Raw genomic sequence first — 25496 nt, forward strand, 5'->3', positions numbered from 1 at the left:
GCTCTCTGCTTTCCCCTGCCCCAGTCCCGGCTGGTGCATCACATCTAGAATGAACTCCGTGTCTTCCCTCATGAGCAGGGCTCCCTTCTTAATCTCCTCATGCCAGTCAGGGCCACCATCACTCATCTGGTCACCCCAGGCTTGAAACCTTGACGTCGTCTGTTCTCCTCGCTCCCTGCCATTCAGTGAGCCGCTCAGTCCTAGAAATCCAGCCCCGCTGTTTCCCCCGTTCACTCCTGCTTGCCATTTCTGTGGGCCTCCTCAGGGTCCAGGCCTTCTTCCCCTTAGTTGAGCACATTTAGTCATTTCAGGGCCCTCCACTTTCCATCTTCCCTTCCTGCCCATTGGCTCATTCAATGTAAGACTCACGGGCCTCAACACAAGGCTCATCAGCACCCCCTGGCCCATCCCAGAGCTTTCAAAGCTTCCCTGTGTCTTACGTGCACCCCTGAACTTGGTACATGAAACTCTGAGCCATTCGACCCACTAGTGCTCCCTTTTACCTTCTCTCCTACTCTGTCCCCTAACGCATCTTATGCCCTAGCCGCTGGAGGCTTCACCTGGGGCCTCACCGGCTCCCTACCCCCTCCATATTTGTGCTAATGCATCTGCCTTCATCTGAAGGGCCCTCCACCCTCCCTCCCGCTCTCCCCACTCCAGCCTGGGTATCCCAGCGCCCTCCAAAGCTCACATCTCTGTGACTTCTCCCCTGAGCTCGTTCAGTGAAAAGGCCTCTCTCCTGCCTGCAACCTCCCCCGTCTTAACCTATATTATGTTTCTTTGTGTTTGTCTTATCTTTTCCAAGGGCAGGAATTCTGTCGACTTCCTCTCCATATTTTCTGTGATGCCTAGTGTGATACTTTGCAGATAGTAGGTGCTTGGTAAATATTTGAATGAATGAATGCACTCTTATAACCCAACACAACCAAGTACTTGGATTCTAGAATCTTCTTTTCCTCACCGTTGCTTCGGGTGCCTGAGACTTCTCTTCCTGCCTTGCGCGTATGCTTCTCGAGGGCGCTCTCCCTCGGTGCAGGCGCTATGCCCGTAGCAGTTACTCCATTAAAACTCTCTGATTGATTCATGATCTACAGGAACGCCGCCATTCTCTGGAGAACAAGGTAAAGAGGCTAGAGACCATGGAGCGTAGAGAAAACAGACTGAAGGATGACATCCAGACAAAATCCCAACAGATCCAGCAGATGGCTGATAAAATTCTGGTGAGCAGGAACAAAGGCTGAAAAGTTAAAAGACAACAGGTTAGAGGTCGCAGAGGGAAGGGGGTGAAAAGAGGAACGGAACGCCGTCACCAGGGGAGGTGTCACCGAGTAGGTGAATGGAGAGAAGTGGCTTCAGTGTCTGCCCCCATGCTAGGATAGCACGAATAACCAAATGTTGGACGTCTCGGCACCGGTAACAGATCCGTAAATATTATTTTTCCGCTCTGTTTGCTACCGCCTGACATTTTAAAACATGAACGTGCGTCCTCTGTCATTTCCGATACGTTTTTACAGGAGCATTGACGTACTTCTGTCAGCAGAGTTTTGTATGGCTGTTAACTTTGCAATGGCAATTTGCAAAACAGTGGGGATTTAGACCCTTAAAACCAAAACCCAGATTTTTGCTTTTGGAGAAGAAAGAAATTAGTCATGCAGGGTTGTTTTTCGCAGAGTAGTATTTGTCATAGATCTCTGTTCACCCACTCACTCTCTCTGCTACAGTTGGTTATTAGTATTATTTTTCCCCCTTAATTTCCTTAGGTGTAGCAGGTCTTTTTTTAGGTTTGTAAACCATCATGATTCTGTTTCTGGCTCTGGTGACCAAATTAACTTCATCAAGGAAAGCCAGCTTGGGTGCTACTTACAGATGTGCTGAGGTTTTGTCCCAGGCAGGTGAACTTTTAAAGGACTGTCCTTGGATCTCAGTCCCAAAGCCAGGAATGTGTGCCACGTTTGGGAGTCTTAGCGTTGACATGGAATCTGTTCATAGCCCCCTCCACTCTGCCCCTAGGAGAGACCCTGGACTGTTCCTTTCCACCATAAGGAGGCGAGGCGGTGAGCAGGGCAGTGCGTCTCTCTCTGTGTCTCTCTGCATCACTTCTGGAAAGTGGGTCACCTGCAACTATATGAACTCAAGAATGGCCAATTTATAGGCCTATCGTTAATACCAAAACCAAAAAAAAAAACCCCAAACCCTTCAAAACTTTACCTGTCTATGTTTGCATATATTCACGAAGATATGGATGCTCTTGAGCGAACAGGTGAAAGAGAAATTGGTTGAACTGTTTTGCTTTAACACACAGTCTTCGTATATACGTCTGCACACCAAGGCAAATGTGACTGTTAGTCTACCCTTTCTGTTCTCTTGTTCCATCATCAAAGTTTCTCTTGGCGATTGTCAAGTGTGTGAATTTTATCGTGAGTAAAATTAGATCCTACCGAGATCCCACCACCGCTGTCCCTTGCTTGGTGCAAACAAAGTGGTTAAGTCTCCTGTGGTTGCAAAGTGTTTCTCTGTTTAATGGTGATGTGTTCATTCATTCATTCAACAAATATTTAATGAGCTTCTACTATGTGCCAAGCACTGTTCTAGGAGCTGGAAATGTAGCAGCGAACACCAATGTTTGCATAACAGGACTGAAGAGTTTGATCCAATACATAGAGAAAAGATAACGTTTTACAAAAATGACAACAACAACAAAAAATGCCAAACCACCAAGAAGTCAGATTTAGAATATCTGCTTTTCCAATGATTCACTTGCTATTAAAATGTAGGAGTAGAGAGTTCTACCTTCTTGGATTCTGTGTTGTAAACTCCCATTCACATATAGACCAGAAATCGGGTTTTCAAGTCGTCAGGTTCAGGGATCTGAGTTTTTGACCTGTTTTTAGACTCTGCTTTCCATTCCTGTGCTCTCTTAGGAGGACCGAAACTCAGACAAGATGATTATCAAGCGATTTCTTACATAAAGAAAAAGTAAACAGATTTCTTTGTTTGAGAGTATCTTGCCACCTGCCTGACTACCTTTGTGGTTGTGACTTTATTTATTGGAAAGTGCCTTTTGCTCAAGAAACCTGTGCTTAGACTGTGAAGTACCCAGGACGTGGGCAGAGGGGGTCCTTACTACTGCCATATAATGATGATGCTTGGAAACAGATCCCCAAATGTCATTTGCTTTAAAATATTTGCTATTCTGATAAGACCTTTTTAAAACAGGTAATTGAGGTTCTCATTATAGCAAAGTCTTTTGCTTTAATGAAAGAAGTCATTGCAGGAGATCCTTTAGTGCACATAAAGCCCTTAAACTATGTTTTTATTAATTAAAATTCTGTTTACATTCAACTTTTCAAGATCACATCTGTTAGACGGCAATAGATCTTGTGCACCTGGTCTTAAAATTGAACACTTTACTGGCCCCCAAAGCAAAGTCAATGCTTGTAGGCTTTAGAATTTCAAAAGCTTAATCAGTAACATTTTATGTGCATGTGAATCTGAAACTATTTCCTCCCCCCCCCCATTTTAAGGACATATCCTGTATAATTTCCTCATTCTTCAAAATTCTCATAATTACTTCTACTTCAAGGAAAAATTTCATAACTGTGAAGAGATGAAAACTTGGGGTAATGACTTTTGATATTAGTAATTAACTAATGGGTCCAGATTCATAAGAATTAATGTGGATGCAGAAATCTTCATTTAGAGAATGTTTCAGTGGATTGAATGCTGCCTTTTATAAGATCAGTTTATAATACACTGGCAAATGAATTGGTATAATTTTCAAATGAATAACAATTTTGTTTAAAAGCAGAAATCTTAGAACGAAGGGAATGTTAAGTCTGAACTATTTATATCACTCCAAATTCTCTTCCCATCTTTAATATATATGCATACATATTTGGGTCATTATTATCACTGTATTTTATGTTCTACTTTGTTCCCATTAGCATTGTAGCTTATAAACATATCATATGAACATCTCCAGATGTTCACATTCTCTACACACCAATCAGTTAAAACAAAAATCATTCAAACCTCAAAGTGTTTGAATTGTAACATTACCTTTCTTTCCATAGCTAGGGTGAGCAATCCTGTTGATAATCAGGAAAACACAAAATATTTTTTTATCATAATAAAGTAACTTGAAATTTAAAAGAAATTAAAATTACTTCTTTTCATTTAAGGCTGTTATGACAGTGAAAATGGCCTGGGGCTCAAGGCAGTGGGCAGGGGCTTTGTGCTGCACTAAATTTTTAAATGTTGCCTTGTGACTGTCCTTTCTCTGTGCACAGATGAAGAGCTGCCTTTGTTTGACCTGTCACACTGACAGTGTTCTGATCCCAGCCCACCAGCTGTGTGTGTATGTGTGTGAATACTTGGACCCGGAAACCCCAGGGCCAAGGATCGGTGGTGGTTTCCTTCCCAAGAGCCTTAGGGCTGGTCATGAAGGAACATGTGCCTGTTGCTTGTGGTGCCAATGCCAAAGTCATGTTTCCCGTGAATGTCTAACACACCTGAGCTATGTCTTTCCCTTTGCACACCTGACCGTCTGTTCCTTTGTGTCCAGGAGCTGGAGGAGAAGCACCGTGAGGCCCAGGTCTCAGCCCAGCACCTAGAGGTGCACCTGAAACAGAAAGAACAGCACTACGAGGAAAAAATTAAAGTAAACACACTTTCTGATCTTCCCCAGCATTCTTCCTCTGGCATGACCTAGCTTCTCTCTCTTCCTGGGCACTTTGGGCTCCTTCTTGCTAGACCCAAGGCCTGTTTGGGGTAAATGCTGTCCTCAGGCCATGGTGGGAGGTTTTGGGGTGTTAAGCCATGTGGGGGATGTTAAAAAAAATATTTTTTTTTAAATTATTAATCTCAGTTCTGTCTTTTTTTTTTTTTTTTGAAGATTTTATTTATTTATTAGAGAGAAGTAGAGAGAGAGAGAGCATGAGGGGGGGAGGGTCAGAGGGAGAAGCAGACTCCCTGCTGAGCAGGGAGCCTGATGCGGGACTCAGTCCCGGGACTCCAGGATAATGACCTGAGCCGAAGGCAGTCACTTAACCAACTGAGCCACCCAGGTGCCCCTCTCAGTTCTGTCTTTAATGTATTTTTCGCCCCACTGTCATTCAGTCCATGATGATTTAGATTTAGCCACAGACTCACCATTCTTTGCTTTAATTTCCTTCCTGCATCTCAGACCTGAACATTTTCCTTTTGTTTAAAGTATATCCTTGAGGACTTCCCTTAGTGAAGACCTGCTGGTGACAAGGTCCCGGTCCCGTGTGTCTGAAAGTATCTTTATTTCACACTCATTCTTGAAAGGTGTTCTGCCTGGGGATAGAATTTGGGGTTGACAGTTATTTGTTATGACACCCTTTGAAGGTATCACTCCATTGTCTTTTGACTTCCATTATTGCTAATGAGAAGTCAGCTGTCGGTCTAACCGTTGCTTTCTTTGAAAATCATCGCTCTTTTTTGTTTGGCTGCTTTTAAAATTTTGCTCGGTCTTTAATTTTCTAAAGTTTTACTATGATGTATCTAAATGCAGATTGATTATTTATCTTGCTCAAGATATACAGGACTTTAAAATATATTGGTATCTGTTATCAATTCTGGAAAATTATTGGTCACTATATCTCAAATATTGTCCCTTTTCCTTCCTTCTTCCTTTTTGAGGCTTTGAGTAGGCATCATGTGTGATTTTTTTCATATTTTCCATTTCTTTATCTCTCGAAGCACATTGGGGGTAAGTTCTGACTGATTTTCCACTTTACTAATTCTTACCTGTCAAATCTACTGTTAAATCCATCCAGTGAGTTTTAAATTTCAGTTACTGTATTTCTGGTTTCTAGACATTTTATTTGGCTCCTTCCCAAGTTTAGTAGATTATTTAAGACAATAATTTTCTATTTCCTGCATTCATTTTTAAGCTTGTCTTTTATTTCTTTAAACACATTAGCATAGTTGTTTTACGTTCTTTATCTGATAATTCCAGTATCTGATGTATCTGAAGGTCTGTTTCTGCTCTGTTGTTTCTCTTTGTTGTTCTTCACAGTGCCTGTCTTCTTCTTTTTTTAATAAGGTTTTATTTATTTACTTGACAGTGAGATAGAGAGCACAAGTAGGCAGAGCTGCAGGCAGAGGGAGAGGGAGAAGCAGGCTCTCCGCTGAGCAGGGACCCTGACGCAGGGCTCGATCCCAGGACCCTGGGATCATGACCTGAGCCGAAGGCAGAGGCATAACTGACTGAACAACCCAGGAGCCCCTCACGGTGCCTGTCTTCTTGTGTGCTTGGTCAGCTGCTCATTTTCCTTAGAAAATTATTAATGGGAATTCTTTGAGGCATTGAATGGAAATGTGTACTCCCTTCAGGGGTGGCCCTGGGCTTAGACTTTTCTGTCTTCTTACCCTTTGAGGCTATTAAAAATGAAGTTCATTTGGTTCAGCAAATGCCTCAAGTTAAAAACAGCTCTGTGCTCATCTTAACTCTCTAGGTTTCTGCTGTCACTTAGAATTTTAGTTTCTAATTTCTTAGTCTCTTGCCAATTTTTGGGACAACGTTTTCTATATTTTATCTAGCATTTTAAATCATTTCCCATAGAAGAGTTGGCCTAAATAATCTAGCCCGTTGTATAAAATATTAAATTCAATTATTATTTCAATTATTGAAATTATAATTTCAATTCAGTTATTAATAAATTCAGCAATCAGAAAAAATGCCAGCTTATTTATTTCCTTTTAAAATCACATCACATTTTCATTATGACTTTGTACCAAGCCTTTAACTCAGTTCTTGTGTTCCTGAGAATCAGATATTGGTCATTACATCTTAAATATTATCTTCCCCTTCCAAATCAGACAATGAAGGAGGCTTTTAATTTTTGTGATGATCCTGTTAATAGATTTTGTTGGTATTTTCTGTTCCTTTTTTGGAAAACCAAACATGTATATGCCCACACAGCACAGCATCATCATCCTCACCACCCTGGTACCTTCGTTTTTCGTTTGTTTGTTTTGTTTGTTTTTTAACCCCTGGTGTTACTTTTGGTTATTCTTCATGAAGAAAAATACAGAAAAATAACTCAGAAGTGACTTCAAAGTGTTGTAGTGTGACCCCCTACTCAGTGTATTTTAAACTTTATATACAAATCCTTTTGATCTGATTTCTTACTGGCTTCCCAATTTTTATCTTTGGAATAAACCAACTTCCAGAACATTACGAGAATGTATGCAGTAGTCCACTGACACCTTTGCACAATGAAAATAGCCATTCATAAAATTAATTCTGTAATTTGGGTGAGTATATTGACTTTCCTGTCTGAAAGCTGTGTTCTGTCTTAAATTGATGTAAATGTCTATAATGGTTCTCTCATTTCAAGTTCCTTGCTTCCCTCCCATGCATCTCTTTTCTTGTTTGTCCTTCTGCCAGTTTAACCCTATCAAAGTTGAGGTGTGTGCATTTTTGATAGAGGCCTATTCCTCTCTACCTCTTACTGGGCTCCATCATGGCCCAAAGTTGAGGTTTTATTTTGAGCATGAGTCGCCCTGAAAATGTGTTTCATTGCCTTAGCACCCCATACAGAGGAGCATACCTGGTCCAGGTACTGTGTGGTCTCCATAGCCTTCTAGATGGAAAGAACTTTGTTTTATAGGTCCTAGGGAATGTTATGGAAAGACCTGTTTTCTTCTGTCTTCCCTACTGGAATCTTTATGAAACCATTTCTTTTTAGCCTGTCTTGCCTTGTGCTTCCTGTTCCAGCCTCTCTAAGGCCATTTTAGTAATAATCATGGTCATACCCTAGATTCTGTCCTTTTCTTGTTTGTAATTTTAGAATCAACCCCAACATCCTAGAGAATGGGCCACTTCTCCTGTTGAGCTTCTCCCCTCCTCCCTTGACCTGTCCTCCACCTTTTGTTCTTCTCCACAGACTCCCAATCTATTTTTTTCATCAGTCAGTTCTAGTTTAAAGCCCTCTTTGAGATTTGTTCTTTCCTCTCTCTGTCATGTGAACCCCTTCCCTGCTGACTGGCTCCTTTTAGGAGCTCATGTCCCCATGAGCCACGAAGGTCCCTTCACAATAGACATTGTGGGAAAGGCAGATTTCAATCCCCTCTGTGACCCCAGTTCTTTCAGCTTCTTCCCAGTATCAGAAGCAGTTGTGTCATTCAGAAAAGGCAGAGTGGATTCTCTGTGATGAGAAACACAGGATTGTGCTCAAAGGCTCGGGCAAGTTATGATGTTGTCTTCTTTTTTTTCGCCTCTGTCTTTCTTTCTCACTTGTTGTTTTGGCAGCTGGTAGGGCTGTGTGTGCCTTGCAGAACATTAGATCAAGCTGGTGGATGGTGACACCATTACTGTTTTATTTTTTTTCCCCTTGGGAACAGTAGGTGCTTGCAGTGGTGTTCTCGGCACTGAGAACACATGATTTCTCTTCCCCTGGGAAAAGGTTTCTCTTTCCAGTGCCTTTTTTGTTTGTTTCCCAGCCAGATCAGAAGAAAGAACGGAGGAAATAGCTCATGAGGATAGCTCATGAGGAAAAAGGCACTTTTTTTTTTACTCTCTCTTTTATGTTGTCTTTTCAAACTATTGACTCTCCATCTGCTTTATTGGTGGGCAGAATCCTCTTGTCCCTGTTTCCGAACATCAGCCTTGGTCGCACAGACGTCCTTGGTCTTCAGCTTTCTGTCCCTCTGTACATGGCCTTGGAGATACCTAGATTAATGCTGTACAGATTAACAGTGAGCAGTGTTCTGAAAACTGGTGCATTGACTACGATAAAGTTGCCCCCAGGTAGCATCTGCACATTGTAAGATCCGGGGACAGATCTTTTTTCTCTCATTTGGAGTCTACTTCCACTGAGGATATATACCTCTTTTTGGTTGCTGATTTTAAAATAAATTCTTAGTTCAAGTCCGCTGGTTACTTGCCATTGGATGGTCAGGCTTGACTTCTTACCCTCATCCTGGCTCATAAGCAGACTCCCAGTCCATCTCTTTGCCCCAGAGTTTTCTTGGCCTCTTCACCACTTCTTCCGCTTTTCCCAAGAGCCCCTAGTTAGTCTTCCCCGCTCAGCTTTGCTACTCAGGACACTAACTTCTTTTGTTTCTCGTAGGTGTTGGACAACCAGATAAAGAAAGACCTGGCCGATAAAGAGACTCTGGAGAATCTGATGCAGAGACACGAAGAGGAGGCCCACGAGAAGGGCAAAATTCTCAGCGAGCAGAAGGCGGTAGGTATAAGGAATCACAACGCCAGTTTTCCAAGGAGGGTTTGTGAAACGTGCCCGGAATCACACACCCAAGGAGCATCCATTCCAGCTGATGAATTATTCTTCCTGTTTAATCCTGTGGAGTTTGTTGCCTACAGCAAACTCTGCAACCCCTTCATCTCCTAAACGCAGTGGAGGTGGTGACTCAGGGTGGCCAATTTTGCCTTTCATGCTCTTCTTTAAGGACTCATGCTGGTCTGCCATCAACGTTGCCCTTCACAACGCCACCTGACAAAACGGCCAGTGGCCCTACGTCTTCCTTATGGGCCTCCTTTCTCTGCCCTCGCTTCTTGCCTTTCTAACCCATGTACGGGTTTCAGAAACTTTCTGCTCATAAGGTTCATCTGCGGTGCTTGTTTATCCAGCCATGGTCTCACACCCCACAGGGACTCTGTACCTCAGAATCTCTAAGGAGGGTCCTAGGAAATGTATTTTTTAATCAGCACCTTCCCCCCGCTGCCTCCCCGATTCTTATGATTTATTAGGTTGGGAAAACTTTGATGTAGAGAATCTAAGACGGTAGTGAAATGACAGCCCCATGGGTGATGAGAAACACGAGTTTGCAGATGCAAGTTAGAAGCTCCGGCAGGCCCAGGCTACATGCAGATGATGGGGGTTTAACGAGGCCTGCTTACTCACAGAATGTTGGGTTCCTAAGTTGGTCCTTCCGTGTGGTTAGGTGGTGCGGGGACGTGTAATCTCTGAGAAAACCACTGAGTGCCATTGTCTGGGCAGTAAGACCTGTGACCCTGAGGGTACAGAGCAGTTGGCTCCCCTGTTACCTCTGGTCAGATAGCCTGCATTTCAAGGGGAGCCTTTGACCCCGGCCCGACGGCCCACATTACTCTCACACTGGTAGAACTGTGTGTGAGGTGTCAGAGTCCCTGCTTGTGTTTCAGATGATCAATGCTATGGATTCTAAGATCAGATCCCTGGAACAGAGGATTGTGGAACTCTCAGAAGCCAACAAACTTGCGGCAAACAGCAGTCTTTTTACCCAGAGGAACATGTAAGTATTCACATTCCACCTGCGTGCATGATTACACATTGGTCTTTTCTCCTGGGGCAGAAACTTCGTTCTTCTGTCTGATGTAGCCGGAGCAGATTTAATTACTTCTGTAGTTTGTTCCAGACCCTGTTCTACCTGTGTAATTTTGCCGTCTCTTAAGTGGTCTCATTCTGCCATGCCCTTTCTTTGGAGCTAGGTTTTCTTAAATGCTTCAAATTGCCATCAGATGACAGAGGGCTTTGCTCTCTCTAATGAAGGCTATTTATAGTTAGCTTTTGGAGAGCTTCGGGCCTTGTTGCCCAGACATGCCTCCTGTGATTAGCCGGACGTGATCTTGTGTGTGCCTCGTTGGGCCATCCGTCCTGCTGCTGTTGTTAGGCCCAGGGGCATGAGGTTTGCAAGGACTCCCCATGTTCTAGGAGCGCTTGGATCTTAATCTTCTCCCCCAAAGAATGACCATCCCTGGGACTCCCCCCTCCCCCCGCTTAGGTACCCCTCCTCAGAGATCTTCTAAAACATTCCCGTTTTCACTTAAAGCGGCTCAATAGGCTGCTTTTTGGTCTTTGAGTCATTCCAGTTTCTGATACTTGTGAGCAGTCTGGTGGGGAGGTGAGCAAGGTCTATGGAGAAGTGGAGGGAATAGCATTATTCCTTCCCCTCATTGCTCTTTCTTCCCCAGGGCCTGCCTCCGGGAGCGGGTGGGGCACTCCTGTTTATACTCTGCAGAGGCCCCTTTCTGCCCTTGGACAGACTAAAAAAAAAAACAAAAACAAAAAAAGGGTCTACCTTAGGAGGGAAATGTTAGTGTCTCTTGCATTCCCCTTGACCTTCCTGAATCCCATAGACAAGGGCCTCTGAACAGTGAGGACTGAACGGGTCCCAGGTCCCCATGCTGGGATCAGGCACACGAGGCCGGGTCAGGACAGAGCCAACCTGGGAATGAGCATGCCCACTTACCAAGACACACCTCTCACTCTCTTTCTGTCCGGCCTGCTGAGGGAATGTGCTCACCTCTGACGAGACTGTGATTTCGCTTGGCTCCCCCGACCACCCCCACCAGGAAGGCCCAGGAAGAGATGATTTCTGAGCTCAGGCAACAGAAGTTCTACCTGGAGACACAGGCGGGGAAGCTGGAGGCCCAGAACCGGAAGCTGGAGGAACAGCTGGAGAAAATCAGCCACCAAGACCACAGTGACAAGAATCGGCTGCTGGAGCTGGAGACAAGGTTGAGGGAGGTGAGTGTGAGGGGCCCTCTCCCAGGAGGATTCGCTGGGGGTCGGGAGCCCCCAACACCTTCCAGGTGTCAAGCATCAGTTAGCATATACCCAAGAGGCACTGTGCATGGTGGTGAAGAGTGCAGAGCGGGCCACCCGGGCCACCCTGATCTGGGCTAGGATTCCACTTCCATTTCTTGTGAGTTCTGTGACCTTGGGCAGCCCACTTTCTCTCTGTGCTTCCGTTTCCTCATTGGCCAAATGGCCATGACGATGGCTCTCCCTCCCGGGGTCACATGAGGATTATGTACATTGGTGCGTTTGTCAAACTGGGGGGCAGAGTGATTCCTCTGCTATCCTGCTTTAGCGAGGGTCGCCTGCCTGAGTCCACGCTCGGGGTTTAGCGCCCGGGGCCATCGCGTGGCCTGTTCAAGGCAGTGGCTCGGGGTCTCCAGGTGCCGGTGGGAGAGGAAAAGACAAATCTCAATTTTAATGGAAGGTGGTTCTCTTCAGAGACATAGGGAAGCTGGGAAGGGCAGCCAAGTTTTGGGGAGGAAAATGCAGCACATTTAGTCGCAGGCCCGTTGAGGCTGATTGAGGTGGTGATGGCATGTGTTCTCACTGTATATTCGTTAAATGCCTGCCATGTGCCGGGCAGCAGCCTGGCTCTGCAGTGGCGATAAGACCCAATCCCTGATGCTGGGGGCTGTCACCTAGCCGGCAGGCTTAGCTGGTTGGACAGAGGAGTTCAGGAGAGCGGTCGCTGGAAGCGCGACATCCCGGCTGGGCGAGAAGACAGTGCCCGGAGCCTAGTGGGTAGGTGCTCAGGTGTTTGTGATGGAATTTTTCAACAAGCACACGGTCTCTCTTAAAGGAAAAGACTGTGAAGCAGACAGAGGTCTGAGGACTAAACTTGGGGATACCCATGGTTCTTGTATTGGAGTGTGAAAATGAGGCCAGTCCTCCAAAGGGATGGGGGCAGGGGGATTGTCTTGTGTTTTTCAGGGGCGGTCCAGGTGTAGACCCCTCTGTTAGGATCATCTGCTGTGTCTGTTGAAATGCAGATTCCTGGGCCTCTTCCTCTCAGCGTTTTTGAATGAAATAGGATATGGGTGGAAGAGGGGAGCAGGGCTCTTCATTTTGAACAGTCTTCGGGCAATTCTCATACTCCCACAACAGTGGTTCTGTTTTGGGTTGTCCAAAAGCCTTAGGTGGTGGTTTCAGTTTTATTATCCAGGCTATATTTTTACTGTTTGGTAAGTTTAACCACATTTCCCTGTAGTGTCAGCCTTAAGAGTGTGAGTGTAAATAACTCCGATTTCTTTGAGCGTGGGAACACTGAGTAGCCGTTTTGCCTTCCCTTCCCACAAATGTCTCTCTTAGCTCAGCACCTGCCCTGCATCTGTCGCTCATCTGGGCAATTAAAATGCCCCAGGGGGAGCAAGTTGCTTTTTTTCTTTCTTTCTTAAATCGGTACAGCTTGCCCCCCAAGGAAGGTGGCAGAAAGAATGCTGGGAAGAGGCTCAGGGCTGTCATACTCCCTGGGAGTTCTGGAGCTTAGCTTCAAATATAACAAGGCGGCTCCACTTTCGGTTTGCTGCCTGCAGCTATCGACTGGGGGCCGAGGCCTCTCAGCCTCCGGTTCGATCCACCTTCAAGGCTTCCCGCACCCTGCGCATGCAGTGTGAGCTCTTCCCTAGCCTAGCGTGTGGAGTTGCGACGGTGCGGGGCCCTGGGGTCCTCCTCCTCCTGTCATTGCACAGCACTCTGCTCGCCCAGCCCCGCACGGCTCAGTCACCCGCCCCCCCTGGTTCTGCCAGGTGGCCTCAGGGGAGCTTTTCGGCTGGCTGGTGGCGTCGCAGCCTGCTCTGACCCGGGCATTTTAATAAGACAAACAGCGAGTCGTGGACTCTGGAGCCGGACTTCCTGGGTTTGAAGCCAGCCCTGCCACTGTGGAGCTGGGTGACATTCGCTCAGTCGCGTGCTCTCTTGGTGCCACGGCTGCTGTGTACGAAGAGGGCGACAGTAGCGCCTCCCTCTCTGGGCTCTTATGAAGGTGGGAGGAGCTGAAAGAGCGCCCGGCGCCTTGTGAGCGAGTATGTCCGTGCTGCCGTCGTGTCGCCGCCATTGTCGCTCGCGGGAGAACGCAGCCGTGGCTGCAGCTGCCACTGACTGGCTGAGGGCTCCCAGGTCTAGACTGCCAGCCGAGACCTTTCTCGGGAGCCTCTGACCCATTCCCAGTAGACGTTAGACACCTCCACCTGCATGTCTCCCTTGCTGCTCAAGTTCACCACGTCAGCATGGAATTTTTTTTTTTTTTTAAAGATTTTATTTATTTATTTGACAGAGAGAGACACAGCGACAGAGGGAACACAAGCAGGGGGAGTGGGAGAGGGAGAAGCAGGCCCCCCGTGGAGGAGGGAGCGCGATGCAGGGCTCGATCCCAGGGCCCCGGGATCATGAACTGAGCCGAAGGCAGACGCTTAACCACTGAGCCACCCAGGCGCCCCAGCGTGGAATTTCTTATCTTTCTCCGTAGACTGGCTCTTCCTCTTGTGTTCCTGGCGTAGCAGAGGTCTCTCCTTGTGCAGTTCTCCTGGCCAGAAGCTCAGGCGTTACCTTCTGTCCTTTGTTTCTTGCCCCACCTCAAATTAACCACCAAAACCTGTTGGTTCTCTAGGCTTAATCTTTTATAAGTCTTTGTTCTCTTCACCCTTATAGCTTTTGGGACTTGGGTGTCACCTTCTCTGACCCTCCTAAGCTGGAGGTCCCCACAGCCTTGCGTGTTTAGGTCATCACGTTGTGTACCTGTTAGACAGTGAGCTTCCTGAGGATGGCGAGTACCTCTTATTTGCTTGACATCCTCAGTGACTGGCACAGAGTCTGGTCGCTAGGACAACCTTGTCAGTGTTGGTTAGGTCAATAGATAGGCCATGAGTCTCCCTCATCTCCCTGCCTTTGGATGTCTTGGTTCCTCTGCTTGGAATTTTCTTTCCTATTTGCTGGTTTAGCTCCTATGAATTCTTCAATAAACATATGCAGAGTTGTTACCTCCTTTACCCTCCACTGTGTTCCCACTACATCCCCACATATTCTGACCATTACACTTGACCACATACATGGTTGGTTTTCACTTTTCCTCCAATTCAAGTGCAGAAACTGTCTTTCATCTTCATATTCCTTTTTATATGGAAGTTGCTGAGTACATTTTTCTTGAATGGATGAAACATTGAGTAGATAGAAGGATAGATGGGCAGATGGAAGGAAGAATGATTCCTTCATAATGTGACATTAATGTGGGTTACCTAATTAGAACAAACCAGAGGAGTATGGATGTATGTATGTATTTAAAGATTTATTTGAGAGAGAGAGAGAGAGAGTGCAAGGGCAGGGCCAGAAGAAGAGAATCTTCAAGCAGACTCCCCATTGAGCCTGACCTGGGGCTGGATCCCATGACCCATGAGATCATGACCTGAGCCTAAACTAAGAGTCGGATGCTTAACAGACTGAGCCACCCAGGCCCCCAGAGCAGGAACATTTAAAATAAAAAGAATTCAGTTCTGTGGTTCCATTTTTATCCCAATTGTAAAGAGGTCCCTGTTACTAATATGATGTTATTTATAGCCATTTACTTTTAAATGCTTTTCTAATAAAAGTAATTGTCATAGTTTGCACTCGAGATTCTTGTGTGGTTTTTCTTTTGAAGCCTCCCCAGGCCTTTGAATGTTTGTAAGTAAGGGTTGGTTTGTACAGACATTCTCTTACACGGTCTTGCTCCTGGTCATTTCTGAGACTCCTGAAATCAGACCTGTGTTATAGCGGCTCCATTTTCTCCTTCGCAGTTGAGCGCTGGGAATCTGATTCCATGACCACATTTAAGATGCAGGTTGAGCGTCAGGTTGCGTCTCGGCTAGTCAGGCTCAGCTCGTTAGACTAGTGAGTTGCATTCTCTCTAGTTGGGGTCAACTGAGCATTGTGTGTGTGTCTCTCTGCCCATCTCAGGTCAGCCTAGAGCACGAGGAGCAGAAACTGGAGCTAAAGCGCCAGCTCACAGAGCTGCAGCTCTCGCTGCAGGAGCGTGAGTCCCAGCTGACAGCCCTGCAGGCTGCCCGGGCAGCCCTGGAGAGCCAGCTGCGCCAGGCCAAGACCGAACTGGAAGAGACCACGGCAGAGGCGGAAGAGGAGATCCAGGCGCTCACGGTAGGTCTATGGACTGGTACCTTCAGGCTGCTCCAGGCCTCAGCCGGGAGGAGTGTGGTGCTGAGGAGATTTGCTCACTCGGAGAAATCCCAACAGAGAAAAAACGACCCTTAGGAGATATTTAGTGGCCAGAAAACTGGCTTATGTGAGAATTCTCCTTCCTGAGAATTAGTGTCAACATCTGACCTTTCCTTAGTATCTTGAAAAAGCCCCTCCTTTCTTTATGTATCTTCCCTCTTTTAAAAATAATCATCATTAAATTTAAAATTTTAGTTTGAGCTGAAGGCCATTTACTTGAATCTTCTACTTAGTTTTCAGTGATCATTAAAAAAATAATAGTCTTATATTTTATAGTAGTCTTACTACCACCTTTCTATTTTTGTATTGGTTAACCTTCATTTGCAGTTTTTTTTTTTTTAAGCTGTAAATTCTCCTTCAAGTCTTATGTATGCATCTAGTATGTTCTGGATGGAAAAGATTGTTCTGAATGAGAGATTCTTTTCTCTCAGAGGGACCTGGCTTCTCTGCTCTTTCAGAGACAACAGTTTACCCAACTGAAGAGTGTTCTCAGGAAGTAGAACTTGGGGGGGTAGGCGAGGGTGTCACTGGATTTAGACCTTGGTTCTTTCTGGAAGTCTAAAAATATGACTTTTTCAGTTTCCCATAGTTGATCCTTCTCACGGGGACTGACCCAGGCTAACAAAACTGACAAGAATCTTACATATAAAATGACAACTCATCTACTTACAGTGGAAAATACAACCACCAAGTTGACTGGGATACTCTGGGTGGCTCATCTTCCCATTTTTTTCTCCTTCAGAGAAGTCTCCTTAAAAACCTCATTTCTTTTGGAAGGCTGCTTGGTGGACCTGGACTTGGCCCAGAAAGCCGAATGAGTTTAATGGCTAGTATCAGCCAAGCAAATCCATTGCTAATAGTAACATAGTGTACTTGCCAAGTGGACAGGCACAGTCATGCATGCTGGTCAGGGTACCTTCTTCCGTGGGCAGGGCACAATGCAGCTGATTGGGTTTCGTGTTTTCTAAAATAAGGTACTTAGGTGGGTACCTTACTCACTCTGATTCATCTTGGATGTGGTCCTCATTTCCATCAGTGAACATCTCTAAGCATGTAGAGTGGGGTTACTTCTACAGATGGCATGCACATTCGTTGCTTATGATTTAATCCTGTTCAAAAGTAATGTGTGTGTGTGTGTGTGTGTGTGTATATATATATATATTTTTTTTTTAAGATTTTATTTATTTATTTGACAAAGAGAGACACAGCGAGAGAGGGAACACAAGCAGGGGGAGTGGGAGAGGGAGAAGCAGGCTTTGTGCTGAACAGAGAGCCCAATACAGGGCTCGATACCAGTACTCTGGGATCATGACCTGAGCTGAAGGCAGCTGCTTAACCGACTGAACCACCCAGGAGCCTATATATATATATTTTTAAACAATCTTCTTAGAAGCTACCTTCTGTTGTTGGTTTTGGGAAGCCCATTATCTGAACCAGATTGGGAACATGATCTGACAGTGCCAGGGTCCTTATGGACTAGTCTAGGACATGGAGGCTTCCAGGATTCTGGGGATACAGAGTAACTCCTATTAGGAAGGTGCAAGTGCATCTCAGATTTTCCAGGACTTATGCCAAGGTCAGATATTGATTGCAACCTTAATTTCTCAGTGAGAACACTCACTGTGTGCTATGCCATGTGCCCCTAATACTTGGTTTGGAAAAGAAACAGTCACGATATCTCTTTATTTATCCTCTGCCTTTATTTTTCCAAACTGCTCTGAATCCATTTTGAAACAAAACAGTATAACAAGATAAAATAAGAAAGAAAAGGCCAAGAGAAAATAAGTCTATAGAAGAAAAATATGGAGGTAGGAATGAAATGAATATAAAAGAATGCGTGCCAAGAAGGCTTATGTGCTTTCTGGAATTGGGTGGATGGGGAGAGAGACAGCCAGATAGCATTTCTTAGCTGCTAAAGGAGGCATCTAAAATCCAGCCACTATTATATTGAATGCATTGTATATTAGTATCTTCCCCACCCTGTCCAAACCACCCACGCTCTGAAAGAAGGAGAAGGAGACATCAGTAATCTAATCCATACTTAATGAGTCCTTGCTATGTGCCTAGTGCTGTGTCTTTAGCCTTTTCTCCCCAGGGGATTGGCCTGTAATTCCTCAAATCCTTTTACTTTGGAGCCGAGAAGGACACATTTATCTCATTGCTCTGTTGGAGTTGGGAGGGAGGGTGGTGGCCATGCATCTTATCCTGCCCATTCAGGAGGAGGAGGATATAAAATAGAGCATGTGTCACTGCTGTTTATCTGTGGGGGAATTAGTCTTTAAATCCTGTCTTGCTGCTGGTTGGAATGTGCTGTGTCTTAATGGCTGCTGGAAGCCTTCACAGCGGCAAGTCACGACTTAATTTAGTCAGATGAGATCACTGCCTCAGAGCATCTTCTTATGAAAAAATAAAGAAACAAACCTCCCTAAGTCTAGAAACTAGGGCTCTACCACTCTTGCAGATGAAGATGCCTTGGAAAATAGGGCTTTTTCAAAGTGATGGCAGGAAAAAAAAAAAACCTCAGAGCTGTTTGTAGATTACAAACCATCCCCTATCAACTTGCCTCGGTCCAGTTTTGAGGCCGTGGGTTTTCCTCTCCCCTCCCTTCGATTATGTCCCATAAACCTGGTTATGGACCGCATGCGGCTGTTGCCTGAATGGCTTTGTTGAATTTGTGCTGAAGACTATATTTTCTGAGAGGAAGAGGAAGTGGCCACAGGTGCGGTACCCTGACTCTGTCTCATTGTTCAGGCCCCAGGGCAGGCCCCACGTAAGCGTCTGCCAAATTAAATCAGCTGGACCTAAAATGATCTCCGAGGAGGTTTGCGAGCTTCATAGCAGGCTGATTTATCAATAAAAGGGAATGAATAGTCAAATGGGCTATTACGGCTTAATTTTAAGAGGCCGCCGTCTCCTAGCCTGAGGAGGGAGCAGTTACTCTGGCCTCTGCCCCTGGAGCAGATTAGATGGGGCACAGCTCAGTCAGCGGTCTCCATTGAGGAAGCGTGGCCGGGTCCGCCGGGAAGCCACTGGTTGGTCTCCTTGATGTTTTCTTGCTACCCACTCTCATCCGTTGTGTTTGTATGGAGATTCACTGGCCATCCGTGGAGGCCAACAGGAGAGTCGTATTGAAACAAAAAGCCAGGCTTTTAAGGTGCTTCCATGCTTCTTGGCAGAAGAAAGGATTTTCCACCCGGACTTGATATTTAAGACTCCATCCCTTTATCTAAGGAAGATATTTGAGTCTGCACACTGTAGAGCAGACAGATGCGTGATATGATACATCACTCTGAATGGGGGCCACAGGGTGGAGGCCTGGCATAGGCTTTGTGTACACCAGTATGACCCCACGACACTCTTCGTGTCCGGGTCCCTGTTGTCATGCTCTTTTACTGATTTGGTTAAATGACTAATGTTGAATAATCAAGAGTCTAAAGCTAGAGACACTAACGAAAGGCACCCTCCCAGCATGGTGTGGCCATGGGTTCCCAATGTCATCCTCTTTGATTTGTTAAAATCATGAGTCAGTGCATCCTCTCATTTGTTTTACATAAATATCAATCTGTGTATTTAATTAAGCAAGCCATTGGCATGATAAGCAAGATCTAAAATTAGGGCACCTGAGGTGACAGTCTTGCTTGGTGCCCGCATTCACAGGGAAAGGGATGGATGTGTGGAAGCCTGAGTGTTCTAGAACCCTGTCCATGGATCCCAGAAGATGGTCAGACGTCTAAACATTAGTTTCATTTCTCGAGTTCTGCAGGTACTTCTCTCTCATCAAGACTGCATTATAGGGTGCCTGGGTGGCTCAGTTGGTTAAGCGACTGCCTTCGGCTCGGGTCATGATCCTGGAGTCCCGGGATCGAGTCCCGCATCGGGCTCCCTGCTCGGCGGGGAGTCTGCTTCTCCCTCTGACCCTCCCCCATCTCATGCTCTCTCTCTCTCTCTCTCTCTCATTCTCTCTCTCAAATAAATAAATAAATAAAATCTTTAAAAAAAAAAAAAGACTGCATTATAATCCTCTTTTCTTTCTTCCTCTTGTAACTCTCTTTAACATTAATGAAGATATAAGTATTCCCCCAAAAGAGTGCCTTTCCAGTCTTCAGGCTGCAGCCTGTGCATTCTCCCTGATTGCCACCCAACCCTTAGGTCAGCGGTTCTCAAAGTGGGACTGGTGGATCCCTAAGGGGGTTCCCCAAATTCAGATTATTTTCATAATAATGCTAAGATGTCATTTGGCATTTTTCATTGTGTTAGCATTTGCACTGGTGGTGCAAAAGCAGTGTTATTTTAAAAGAAACAAAACAGTAAATATTTGGGGGAAAAATCTCCATTTTAATTTCTAAAGTGGTAAATATAGATAAATGTAACCCACATAAACAAAAGCTCTTCAGGGTCCTTTGAAGGGTGTAAATATTTATTCTCTGTAGCACCTGATACCTAGTGAACACTCAAAAATTTCATTGAGAGAATCTAAACACTGTCTTACGCATTTTACTATCTTTATAGACACTATTGTGTGACCTTTTTTTTTGTGCACTTGTTTTACAAGTTATTTCAAAGAAACATAAAACATGTTTCTTGACACTTTCTTGCTCAGATCAGTTCAGTAATTGTTAAATGCTTATAGAATCTCCAGCAGTTGTAACAGGATCCATTCTACATTTTGTGTTTATAACTCACAGTCAATAATAAATCAAAAGCCGTGATGATGGTACTCCATTACATTTTAACTTCAAAGAGGATTGCCATTTGATTTCAGTGGTAGTGCGATGTTCCTACTTTGGATAAATGGCATTCAAGCCCCATTAAATCAGTAAATCTCTCGGATTATTGCTGGGCATACAGCAGATTGATTTTGGGGGAAAAGTAAGAGTCTGATAAGTTAGTCCATAAAAATATGGGCTAATGATGTGGGGAGTTGATTCTCAATGATAACTTTTTATTCATGAATCTGTGAGTCTATTTTGCAACTTTTTTTTTTAAGCCATTTTCCCAGGGCTCGTCATGCTTTTGTGTGGATTTATATTTCTGGTTGTCACCTTCCTTCTGCCTGAAGGATTTCCTTTTCCATTTCTTACAGTGCAGGTGGCAAATTCCTTCAACTTTTGTATACCTGAAAAAGTCTTTTATTTCACCTTCATTTCTGAAGGATATTTTTGCTGGGTATAGAATGTCAAAGGTTTTGGGTTTTTTGTTGTTGTTTTTCCGTTCAGTGCTTTAAAGATGTTGTTCTACTGTCTTCTAACTTGCTTTGACCCCTCCCCTCCCCTTTTCCCACCCACCCCCTGGTGAGGAATCTTTTGGTTTTTCTATATGTAACTTGTCTTTTTTCTCTGATTGGCTTTAAGCTTTTTCTCTTTGTTACTGGTTTTAAGCAGTTTGATAAAGATGTGATTTAGCTTAAATTTCTTTGTGTTTCTTGTGCTTGGGGTTCCTTGAACTTTTTGCGTCTGTGGGTTTATGGTTTTCATCAACTTTGAAAAATCTGTGGCCATTATTTCTTCAAATGTTTTTTCTGTCTGACCTGTACCCTCCTCCAGGGACTCCAGTTACATGCATATTAGGCAGTTCAAAGTTGTCTCACAGTGCATTGGTACTTTGTTCATTTTTTAAAGCCTTTCTTCGTGTGTTTCATTTTGGGTAGTTTCTAGTGCTTTGTCTTCAAGCTCACTAATCTTTTTTTCTGCAGCGTCTATCTGCTGTTATAAATTTAGAATATTTATGGCAAAATAGATGTATTAGAGAATACATCACAGCTCTAAAATTTTTGACTTAGTTGTCTTATAGATCTGACAGAGACTTTTTTTTTTTTTTTTTAAGAGCAGGGCCACATTTGCCTCTGCCTCAAATTAGATTCTTCTTTGGACTTTCATAGCTAAGCTCTGGTACCACAATCTACCCTGTCTCTCAAGTCAAAGGTCTGTGAGGGCATCCTTTTCCTTTCCTTCCCCAGTGTCTGTCAGCAAGTCTTATTACCTATGCTTCCAAGAGATCTCACTGCTGTCCACTTCTCTGTGTCTTTTGCCACCGTCCTACTCCAAGCCATCGTCATCGCCTCCTTGAATGACAGCAACAGCCTCCTCAGTAGTTTCCCTGCTCATTGCTACCTTTGTCCTGTTTTGATCTGTTCTTGCTACAGCATCCAGAAAATGACAATTGGATCATTTCACACTTCCAATTAATGGTATTTTGAATGAAACCCAAACTGCATTCTGGGCCTTTAAGATTCTTGGTCCCTGCCTGCCTCTCTACCATCATCTTGGGTGACTTTTTCCTTCTCTTGCTGTGCTTTAGCCAAAAATTGTTTGACCACTACCCACCAAAAACACATTTACTTTACAATCTAATACAAGGGAGCATATATATATACTCCACTTCATTGATTCTAAGGTATCTAAAATCGGTGCATTTTATAGTCATAGATGGTATAGGACTCTCTAGTCATGTGGACATACCGACGTGTGGACATGTCATAGTTTAGTCAACAGCACCTTGTTTTCCTTAATGCCACATAAAATTACAATGTGTGACGATTGATAGCATCCTAAATTTGGTGAATTATGGTATTTGGAACAGAAGTGTCCTGTGACAGTGCTTCCCTATCCAAGGTATCCAGTGTTCTCTGTTCTATTCTGTTTATTCCATTTCATCGAATAAACCAAAACAAAACAAAAAAGAAGGAAAAACCCCACTTGTCACGCTTGCTCTTGGGTCATAGCTTGAAGTTTGAAAATCTCTGCTGTAGCCATTCAGGCCTTTTTTTGTTCATCAAATGCACCAAACCCTTTCTTGCTTCAAGACTTTAGCCCTCTGCCTTTTCCTGTTCTTTGCATGGCTGGCTCCTCATCATAGTATGGGTGTCAGTTTAAGTGTCACCTCTTCAGAGAAGCCCTCCTTGATTACCCCATCTAAGTAAGTTCCTTTCTGTCCCCCTTATCCTTTTTTCCTGCACCTTGTTTGTTTCTTTTATAGCATTTGTCACTGTAATCATGGACTCGTTAACTTTCTACCCTCCCTCAGTGAATGATGGTAGCACTGCATATGCTGTATGGCACCTCAGTGTACGGCCTATCAGGTGCACTCAGAAAGTCCTTGAGTGTCCGCTGAATGAATGCTGCTGTTTTGGAGCAGCTCTGCCTTGGAGAAGGCCTTCTGCATACTTGAAGGTCAATGTCTGGTTTCTGAATCTCAGCAGCTTTTGATTAACAACAAAAAAAATCCCTTGTTTGTCCTGGCTGTTGTCCTGTGTGTGTGTGTGTGTGTGTGTGTGTGTCTGCGTGCATGTGTATGTCTCTCAGGGCGTAGGCTAGGGAGGGGTCAACTGGAAGGAAGAGGGACAGGTTAAGAACGAGGAGTAAACAAAGGAATGAGAATAAAAACTTCCTCCTTGAATTTTCTTCTTCTTTTTTTCCAAAGCCCCTGGGCGTTAATGTGAATGTTAAGATATTTGTACAGGGTATGCATGTGTGATCTAAGTAGTCAAGTGTTATTAACACAGCACTGTGTATTCCTGTAACTTTAATTTCTGATGTTGGACATGACTTGATTAATTAGTTCTTTGAAAACCAGATGTTTGGGCGGCTGCAACAGCATTCTTGGCTTTCTAGTTTAATTGCTCTTTTCTTTATTTGATCCATAGCATGTAAAATTGTATCCTACACTACGAAAAATTTATAATTGACTTCTTACCTTTTAGGCCCATAGAGATGAAATCCAGCGCAAATTTGATGCCCTTCGTAACAGCTGTACTGTGAGTATTAAATCTAAAGATGATTAAAATAACATGAGACTAGACACCAAGAGGGAAGAGGGGGCATCTCTTATAATATCAACTGACTGATTTTTTGTTACAAACTTTCCACTTGAAGCACTTAATGGGGTCAAACTCATTTGGAGTTCCTGAGCCCCAGATAATGCCAGTTCTCGGTTTCCTGCCAGCTTAAAAAATTCTAAACCATTCTTTATGTTTGGGGAAGGATAGTTGGAGTGGTGGAAACAGTTCTCACTGCATAGGCTGCAGTAGGTGCAGCAAAAGTCCCAAGGCAGCTCCCACTCCCGCCCCAGTGTAGAAGGTTCTGAGGCTAGTCCCAGGTAGATGCTGTGCGGACGCTGGACATGGTTGCCACCCAAGGCTTCTCTAGCCCGCTGCTGCCGCAGAGAGGAAAGTCTGGCAAGTTCTGTGGACCTAGAAATTTTAACTTCCTACCAGGCAAAATAAAACTCTATGGCTCTTTGGGAGACATCATTTATATGGGGGGAAGTAAATTCTGTGGGTGGAGAAGTGTACACAGATTATGTAATGGCGTAGGGTCAGCAGAAGCTCGCTCTGTTTCCCATCGGAACAAAGGACTGAAATAGGCCCCTTTCAGAAGATAGGATGTTACCTTATTCATGGTTCCACCTCCTTTCTTTGGTACTTTCATGGCTTTATTACCTTCTTAGCCCTCAGTGAACTTGTCTCCATTTGTGTTACTCGCATCTGTGGATTTCCAGAAACAACCCCACCGTTGTCCCCACATACATATTTTATTGTCTTGTAATGAACTCTTTCTTTCCTCTTTACCTATTATAAATGGGATGTTAAGTCTTAAGAGTGTATGCTTTTCCCCCTTAATTTAGTTATAAAATCCACACCGTAAAATGCATTAAGTGCACTAATCTTATGGGTACAGTTGAATGAAATTTATACACCATATAGACAACTGTGTAGCCACCACATAGATCAAGATCCAGAACATTTTCAGTCTCCAGCGGGCTGCCTCACGTCCCCTTCTTATCAGCATCCTTTGCCCAAAGGATGACCACAGTTCTGAGCTCTGATACCAGAGATCAGTTTGGCTTGTTCTTGAACTTCAGAGAAATGGAATCACAGAGGATGTGCTCTCTTGGGCTTAGTTTTTTGTTTTTTGTTTTTTTTTTACTTAAATTATCTGTGAGGGGCTTAGTTTTTTGTTTTTTGGTTTTTTTTTACGTAAATTATCTGTGCGGTTCGTCAGTGTGGTTGAACCCGTCAAGAATTTGTTCCTTTTCATTAATTATGGTGTTGCGTTGCCATTGGATACATAGACGTGGAGTTTATTTATCTACTCCCCTGCTGATGGAATTTGAATTGCTACCGTTAGGAACACAGCTGTCAGGAAGCACTGTTGCGTGAGTCCTTTGGTGGCCGTAAGCACCTGTTTCTGACTAGCATATACCAAAGAGTGGAGTAGCTAGTAGGTCATGAGATATGCCTCTGTTTGACTCTAGCAGGTACCCAGCAGATGGATTTTTGGTCTGTATTTCCCGATGCCGATGGCTGCATCAGGGGTAGGCCCGCCTTACAAGTGTCTCCCCATCGAGTTGCTGATGCGTTCTTTTCCTGTACTCTTGTGCCCCCACTTTTTTAGTTTCTTACTGTCTCAGTTTCTTTTTTTATGCACGAGTTATTTGCTTGTATTACATACATGCTCGTAAATGATCACTGAATAAAACATAGATCATTTTATGACCGTGATTTTTTTTTTATATTACTATTTTTTCCTAAAATAAACTTGGATATGTTTTAAATGTGTACATCGTTAATCCTTCATCTGGAGTTTTCTCTTTTTTTAGTCTTTTGGCATAACAGTTTTGTTTTTTTTTAATTGAAGTATAGTTGACACACAATATTACATTAGTTTTTGGTCTATAGCACAGTGATTCAACAACTCTATATATTATGCTAGGCTCGCCACAAGTGTAGTTACCATCTGT

General features: G+C 44.2%; 1 protein-coding gene across 2 annotated transcripts in view; it reads left to right on the forward strand.

The window, feature by feature from the left end:
- CIT (citron rho-interacting serine/threonine kinase) overlaps positions 1-25496 on the forward strand; it is a 160713-nt gene that overhangs the window by 89976 nt on the left and 45241 nt on the right. Inside the window, exons 17-23 of one of the 2 annotated variants that reach the window (XM_021703638.1) lie at positions 1095-1220; positions 4565-4660; positions 9102-9218; positions 10157-10266; positions 11327-11501; positions 15483-15680; positions 23458-23511. In XM_021703638.1, the coding sequence (XP_021559313.1) occupies positions 1095-1220; positions 4565-4660; positions 9102-9218; positions 10157-10266; positions 11327-11501; positions 15483-15680; positions 23458-23511 (876 nt within the window). The remainder of the gene's footprint in view (positions 1-1094; positions 1221-4564; positions 4661-9101; positions 9219-10156; positions 10267-11326; positions 11502-15482; positions 15681-23457; positions 23512-25496) is intronic. The other variant, XM_021703639.1, reaches the window with a different exon arrangement.

The sequence above is a fragment of the Neomonachus schauinslandi genome, chromosome 14 (assembly GCF_002201575.2).
Source record: "Neomonachus schauinslandi chromosome 14, ASM220157v2, whole genome shotgun sequence".
Taxonomy (NCBI): Eukaryota; Metazoa; Chordata; class Mammalia; order Carnivora; family Phocidae; genus Neomonachus; species Neomonachus schauinslandi.